General features: G+C 41.3%; 1 protein-coding gene across 1 annotated transcript; it reads right to left on the minus strand.

Annotated features, from left to right (window-relative positions):
* Window positions 1–2177: 2177 nt before the first annotated feature.
* On the minus strand, window positions 2178–5029 carry LOC117470069 (homeobox protein otx5-A-like). The gene is made up of 3 exons (XM_034114592.1): window positions 4933–5029; window positions 3600–3751; window positions 2178–2816 (listed from the first exon to the last, which is right to left on the minus strand). The coding sequence occupies exons 1-3, from the start codon at window positions 5027–5029 to the stop codon at window positions 2178–2180; spliced, it is 888 nt and encodes a 295-aa protein (XP_033970483.1).
* Between the last annotated feature and the right edge of the window lie 3097 nt (window positions 5030–8126).

An 8126-nucleotide genomic window follows, 5' to 3' on the forward strand; every position in this document is an offset into this window, starting at 1 on the left:
GAGCGCCTGGTACCAGACGTGATTGCATTTTCAAGTTTTAATATTTACAAAAGAAACAAAAGTATATTAGCAACGTCCATGTCAGCTGAAGACATAATATTAATACTGAACTTCAAAACAAATTACCACAATTTTTACTTCAACGAATTCACAATTTTTTTTTTTTAAAGAAACATAATATTGTTAAAGTCTAATACAAAAAAAAAAAAAATCAAACGATACATCAAACACATAAAGTGGTAGCCATCACATCTTTACAGGTTGGAGTTGAGAGAGGCACCAAACTCTCTGTGCAAAGGGGGGCTGCATGGCGGCCCAGACCCTTCCCTTTCTCTGGTGCAGCCTCCTCTCCATCACATACCTCCTGCAGCAGTTTACCAGCAACATCTTTTTATCATAAAGTCATTCAAAAACTGCTCCAACAATCTGCTAACCTCATGCAAACACTGTGAGATGGAGTCGGGTGGGTGGGTGGGTGGTGGGGGGAGTACTCGGCTGCCACAATGCCACCATTGTTGCACAAATTGTGTGGAAGTGATCCTATTAAACTAACAATGCACGAGCCATTCTGCTAATGATTTGCTCAAAGGCAACAGGTTTGTACTGCAGTCGCTTCGGTGAGCAACTCTACCCCCTCCGCGTTTATCACACTCAGGCTGCAGAGGGTCAGTATCACACAAAGGCTACTGGGAATCATCAGCTTCTGTCTGCTAAAGTTATTTTTATTTTTTACATGGTTTCTAATTAGTGGCCACCCTGTTATGGCGCATTTCCACTACAGCGCAGAGCTCGCTTTAAGCGTGCCGAGCCGTGCGGGGCCCGTTTTTGGTTGCATTTCCACTTGGCGTAGTACCGGCTAGCGGGTACTATTTCCGGATTTTCTGGCCCCATAAAATCGAGGTTTTTTCCGGGCCAACAAACAGGCTGAGTCGGGCTGAGTATGCTAAACTAGAGAGAGAATCGCTGGCAAGGGGGCTACAACTACAACAAGATGAACATATTTGACCGTGATTTAATTGTAATACACGTTTCAAAATGATGCCGAAGTAACAACATACTGATACCGGTTAGTAAAAACCATGAATTAATGCTTTGACAAGTCTGCAGACAGACGGCAGGCGAAAAACCTTTTAAAATGCGTGTTTTCTGAATGGAGATCGGCTAAGCTAACGCAGTATATGCTCCGACCGTCCACACTCACAACAACGGCCTATACAGACATAAATAAACCAGCGACTGTATTCGCCATGACACAGACAGTCTGTGGTTTGTACTTGTTTAACTTTTGTCTAGTTTCTGAACAGATATGAGGAGCTGTGAGCTCTGAGTGCTAACAGCTAACGGCTGTGTTGTTTTTCTGGGGTTCTCATTGAAGATGACGTCACGGCTCCGCCTACACTGCGTTACTATAGATACTACCCCAGTTCCTAAACTGTAATGGAAATGCGCCATAAAGTGAGCCAGTCCTAATGAGGCCTAGCCATACCGAGCGAGGCCGTGTAGTGGAAATGCGCCATTAGAGACATCTACTCAATAGATGTTTGACTCAAAGCTTCTTGAGCCAGCTCGCTGATGAAAAGCAGCGTTATAAAAGAAATACATCACAGAAAATACGAGACAAAGTCTAGAAGGAAGAAATAAACATGAGCGTGGGTCAGTTCTTATGATTTAACACGTCCATTTCAAAGGCTGTCTATGCAAAGTAAACCTGTACGTCACCCAATCTGCTTCAAATGTGAAAAGTAGTTTCAGCTCGATATGATTGAGTAATCAACCGAAAGCATTCAGCATGTGAGGAGTATCCACCTTTGCTAATGCATTTCACTTTAAACTCTCATCAGTAACAAACTGTATCTTAATCATCACAATACCACAGAGCTGGACAATGAAATCTGTTGTCACTAATTTGATTTTATTGTACAAAAAATAGGAAGTTTGTTCTCCTTTTACACAGCCGCTCAATGATTTCAAGGCTGATTTCTATGTCGCTTAAACCTACACTGTGATCTCTTTGTTACAATCACCAAGCGGAGCATCAGCAGATCAGTTTCCTTCCACACAAAATGATTTATTTCAGCTGATTCATTGATTTCTGTGTCCAAAGATCTCTTCCATTTCCTAAAACTCACTTCCTCTAACCCCCCTTTCCCTCCCCATTGACCCACTTCTTCCACATTTTACAAGACCTGGAACTTCCAGGAGTTCTGGTCTTTGTAGTCCAGACAGTCAGTGGCATTGAAATTGAGCTTCCAGGCAGCTTGGTCCTTGTAGTCTAGACAGTCGACGGCTCCGAAGCCCAGTGATGCGGCCGTGTACCCTTGGGAGGAGAGTGAGGCTGGAGACTGGCTGAGAGGACCCCCCATGGAGGAGGCCGTGATGGGGCTCAGGGCTCCTCCGGTGCCCGACAGCTGGGGGTGCATCGGGGACAGGTAGGAGCTGCAGTCCAGGCCCGTGAAGTAGGAAGAGGAGCCTGCGTAGCTCTGGCTGTAGGCCGGCGCCTGGCTGTAGGCCATGGGGTAGGTGGCGGTGCGCTGCATGCAGGGGGTCCCGGACACAGACAGGGGGTCCGGCAGCGGGGAGATGGACGCCGGGCTCCAGATGGACACCGTGGCACTGGCAGCGCTGGAGCTGGGCGTGATGGAGGTGCCGGGTGGAGGCGGCTGGGGGCTGTAGGACCCGTTGGGGGCGTTGACGCTGGCCTCAGAGTGGTTGTCGCGGGCCGGAGACGCCTTCTTCTTAGGGGGCCGCGGTTTGGACTGACCGGTGCTCTGCTGCTGCTGCTGGCGGCACTTTGCACGGCGGTTCTTGAACCAAACCTGGAGGGATGGCATCAGAGAGGAGGTTGATTATTAAATATGACTACTTTATGATAAAAGACTATAGGAGCTGCTATTGTGAGAAAATAACCTCTTACACAGGCATGTTCTGTGCTTTAAAGTTATTATAAAAGACATTTATCAATATATTATATTAAATATGAATTATAAAATGACTACTTTATGAAAAAAGAGAAAGCTGCTATTGTGAGAAAATAAGCTTTCATACAGACATTTTCTGTTATAAAAGACATCCATCAAAAGAGGACACATACATTAAACGTCATTGTAAACAGAGGTTGAGGAAGATCTTTTATTTAACCAAATGTAGCAGTACTAAATCTTAAAAATACTCTGTTACAGGTATAAGTACTGCATTCAAAATCTTAAATAAGTAAAAGTACATTGGCATCAAAATACTTGATGTTCCAAAAGTAAAAGTACTTGGTGGCCCAGTGCAGAATCACATATTACATTACTGTGTATTATTATTGATGCATTAATGTGTTCATCACAGCTGGTTAAGGTGGAGCTTATTTTAGGTATTTCATATTCTACTGCTGGATGTTTAACCTTTTTTAATAACATTTTGTAATAGCTTATATCTGCATCTGTAAAGTAAAATAAATGAAAAAGAGGAAACAAGTGCAATATTTGCCTTCAAACTGTTTTGAAGCAGAAGTATAAAGAAGCATAACTTATTTACACTCAAGTACAAGTACCTCAACATTTAAAAATAACTATACTTGAGTACATTTACTTTGTATTTCTTTAAATATTTACCTGGACTCGGGACTCCGGCAGGTTGATCTTGAGGGCCACCTCCTCGCGCATGAAGATGTCCGGGTAGCGCGTTTTGGAGAACAGAGCCTCGAGGATATCCAGCTGTGCGCGCGTGAAGGTGGTGCGCTCTCGACGCTGTTTGCGCGGTGTGTCTAGAAAAAAACCAAAAAACGAAAAACATTATTATTATTATTATTTTTATTATTATTCTTCGGTTGTTTTTTTATTTTAAATAACATTGCTTTGTCTGTGTTGGTTCACAGCAGGTTTAACTCAGAAGTAAAACACATGAACAGGGTCAATAGATTGGAAATAGTGCTCGCATTGCTATTAAAATCCCTTGAGTACATTTAAAAGGCTATTTGAATACGAAAAATGTAAAAGTAAAATAATCAGAGTTATTTCTCTTAAATTTGCAGGAATAAAACTTAACTACAGTCCGGTTCTTTATTTTATAAATAGCTTAAAATGTCATTTTTAATTTATATTATGTTACAGAACACGTCTAGAAATTAACCGGGTGAAGTTTAATATAATTAAATGTTTTTTTGTGGGATTATAATGGCAACTCGTGTCGTATTAGAAGAAACTGAGTGTTAGTCAAAGATGTTTTGTGTATTTTACCAGGTTTCGTGAACATTTATAGAAGGTGTTGTGGTTATAGCTTCATAACCGAGACCGTTTGAATCGAAATATGCAAAACAAAGAAACGAAAGTGACTCCAAAACCATACATATTTTAAATGTAAAATCTAATCTGCTAGAAGAAGGCCAAGCTTTATCTCACGCCTTCTGCCATCGGTGCCAAACCTCGGCGTCCCTTTACTCAAAGTCTCTCCTTCTTCTTCTTCTTCTCGGAGGTGACAGATGCTGATCCATCCGAACAATATAAGAAGTGTTCATTCATAGAAACTACATTATGGCACCAAATAAAATACAATGCTCATCCTTAAGTAAATAGGTTAGTACACGATAAGAGCAACAGATTGGAGACTGGTTTAAAGTTAAGTCGGTGTGAGAACAAGCTGCGTTTCCTTTCACACGTTTTTCTTATTGTCTTTTGACTCTGTAATCCGTTGCATTTATAGGTCAAGTGAACACATGTTCCGATGGATGAAGAATCAGAGACATGTATTCATACTCATAACCTTACTTGTAAAAAAAAAATTTTAAATACAAGAGAATGTGTTCTTTTACGCACAAGATATACAAAAAAGATTGTCATTTTTTTTTCAGTTTCTGTATTAGAAAATACACTTTAAAAAAAAGAAGAAAACTACAATTTAACGACATATTTGAAGTATTTAAAAACAAAACAAGTTAAAGGTACTCACTGGGGTATCCAACGGCGGAGTGGAGCAGATCCATGCCCGGGCCGGACAGCGTTAACCCGTTCACGGAGTAATGGGGTTGCTTAATGTAGGACATCATGCCTCCTGCTGGCTTTAAAACACTCCCTCACTACCTCACTCTCTCTCCTTCTCTCAGGCCGGGGGCCGGGTCTCCGAGCTAGTCTCTAGGGGGGTGTCTCTCTCTCTCTCTCTCTCTCTCTCTCTCTCTCTCTCTCTCTCATCGCGTGCTCTCTCATCTCTCTACTCAGTCTCTCTACTCTCTCGTCTCGCTCTCTCGATCTCTCTAGAGCTCTCAGCTCACAGCTCTCTTTCTCCCTACTCCCGTATGTTTTCTGTTACTCCCTCCCTCTGTTTTTTTTTTTTTACCTTGGGTTGTTTGTCAATTAGTTGTTTTTCCCTTTAGCTATACTGCCTTCGATGTATACACCTGTGCTGTCAGGTGTAAAAGCGCTGGATCAGGTGCGTAAAACACAAAATACAGACACTGTGTTTATATTTGAACCTCCCTCTAACAAGATAAGAAGCAAAAACAATAGCTATAAATCAACCCAAGGCTAAAAAATCAAGACTCCACATAAACAAATGACAGCTCACTAATAGACACCCTTGCAATGGTGCGGTTTCTCCATCCAAGTCGTGCGTAATGAGGCATGAGGTGCGCATCCACGGTTTCGGACCAGGTGACAGGTGCCCAAAGCAGGGGCAGTTCCGCAACAGTTCGACCGTCTGCGGGCTGATGGGAGCTGGGAGGCGGTGTGGTTGGAAAGGAGAGTTTCTTCTGGTGCCTAAGTTGAGGAGAGGAGACTGGTGTGGAGAGAGGATTTGGACCTGCACGGTGGACAAGTGAGGCGAGCAAGAGGAGGCTAGCGGGCTAATTAGAAGTTAACTTCTTAACCCAAGGTAGACACACGGAGCCTCACCTAATCTCGAGCGCGTCTCTCTCTATTCTCTCTTCTCTCTCTTCTCTCTCTCTCTCTCTCTCTCTCTCTCTCTCTCTCTCTCCCTCGCTCTCTGTCTCTCTCTCTCTTTCTCTATTGGCCACGCTCAAGCAAATGCACGCACAACCTGTTATGTATCCACGCAGGGCCTATAATGCTGAATATGAAGTTTTACGCTTCATTTTCTCTCGTTTAATGATTCAAGAAAGATACTTGCAGTCACACTGACACCTGTTGTTACATATAACTATTTAAAAGTTGTTTTAAACAACGTAAAAAAAGGAAATAAAGACACAATGTGTTTGACACCTTGCGTTACTTTACACAAGTATGGTGAATGTTTCGTAACCCATCAGGTTTCATTGTTATGAACCGTTTTTTAAAGCAATTTAAACAACGCATAAGTTCACAAAAAAGGAAATAAAGACAGAAATACTAAGTGTTTGGCACCTGGCAAGTTACTTCACAGAACAATGTGAGTGTATATAAAACCCTTTTAGTCTTATTGAGGCTTTTGCAGGTTTTTATTGTGATGAACCTTTTTTCGAAATTGGCCCCTTAGTAATAATTAGGCGACCCTTTGCAGAGTGTGGAGTCAGAGGTAGAGCCACAGTGAGGCGGAGAGGGGGTACAGGCCGGATTAAAGGCACACAAAGAGCGCGTTGTTCTGCCATTAAATCCCCTTCTGATCCCCAACATGCCCCCTCAGGCACATTCATTCACCCACTATACAGTCAATAATAATAATAATAATAATAATAATAATAATAATAATAATAATAATAATAATAATAATAATAATAATAATAATAATAATAATAATACAAATAATAATAATAATAATACAAATAATAATAATAATGTTCTGCCTTTTATTATTTGTGATTATTAATATTTTTACAATTGTTTGGTAGATCATTGAAGTCAATTAAGAATTGTACATTACAGATATTTGATATAAAAAAAAAAGAATAATACTGGGTAAAAAGTTCAAAGGTACGTTTTAAATCACTAAAACATATATTTTTAAAACAATTTTGTTGTACTGCAGTTATTTGATGTAGAAAAGAACACATCAGGTTTTATTTGTTATAGTTTCTATCAGGATTAAACCTATAAATAAATATATATATATTCTTAATCTTAGCCTAACAGCTATACATGAGGGATATTTCCAGTGTTAAATCCTGGTTAAAACGTCAGATCTGAGGATAATACATTTTGTCTGATCGTTTTATTAATTTCCACACACACTCTTCTCGCACAGGCCGTGTGTATGCTCACACACACACACAGCACACACACACACACACACACACACACACACACACACACTCTCTCTGTGATAGTGTGTGTCCTCTGCCAGGAGACAATTTCACATGCAGTGTCCAAAGCCGATTCTCTGCGCTGGTTAATTGAATCGGATTTCTTATAGTTTAAAATCCACACACACACACACACACACACACACACACACACACACACACGTACACACACACACTCACACACACAGACCCATAGCTACAGCCCAAACTGTATAAGGGGTTTATCTAGCTGTGTAAAGCCAAAGCGGAGATATAAAGACACACACAGCGACAGAGACTCTTTACCGGCGTGTGTGAAGCTTTCTAAAACTCAGTGAAACTGCACAGGTGAGTGTGAGTGTGTGTCGAGCTATGTGAGTGTTTGAGGCCTGTAAGAGCGTGTGTGTTTGTGTGTGTTGACGTTTGGATACCTCCCGTCTCCAGAGGACGCGCCTCACTTCAGGTACGCACTTTGTTTGTTTGTTTGTTTGTTTGTTTGTTTGTTTGTTTGTTTGTTTGTTTGTTTGTTTGTTGATGTGTGGTTGTTAACTCGTGTAGTTTACTCTGTCGGAGTCACGGATGTCTCGAGACCTCCAACTGAGAGAAAGAGGAGAAAAAAAAACAGCGGGAGAGACCTCAGATATATGCCTCAGAGCGCGCGACCCTGCGCGTAACTGAGCTGTGAACGCGCACACTTCACGCACCTGCCTCCCGCAGACTCTTGTGTTTTATGTTGATGTGTGCTCTTTATATGTAAACATGCATTTTCACGCACTTTAATGCAGTAGCAGTTTTGAGCAATGTTTAATTTAAAAGCTAAGACTTTAAACACGCTTTATTAAGAACATAAATCATTTCTAGGCTAATATTTTTTATTTTATTTATGGCTTTTGTCTAGTATTTTAGCAGCCACCTCCTTCATATTACAACATGA

The sequence above is a fragment of the Trematomus bernacchii genome, unplaced genomic scaffold (genome assembly GCF_902827165.1).
Source record: "Trematomus bernacchii unplaced genomic scaffold, fTreBer1.1, whole genome shotgun sequence".
NCBI lineage: Eukaryota > Metazoa > Chordata > Actinopteri > Perciformes > Nototheniidae > Trematomus > Trematomus bernacchii.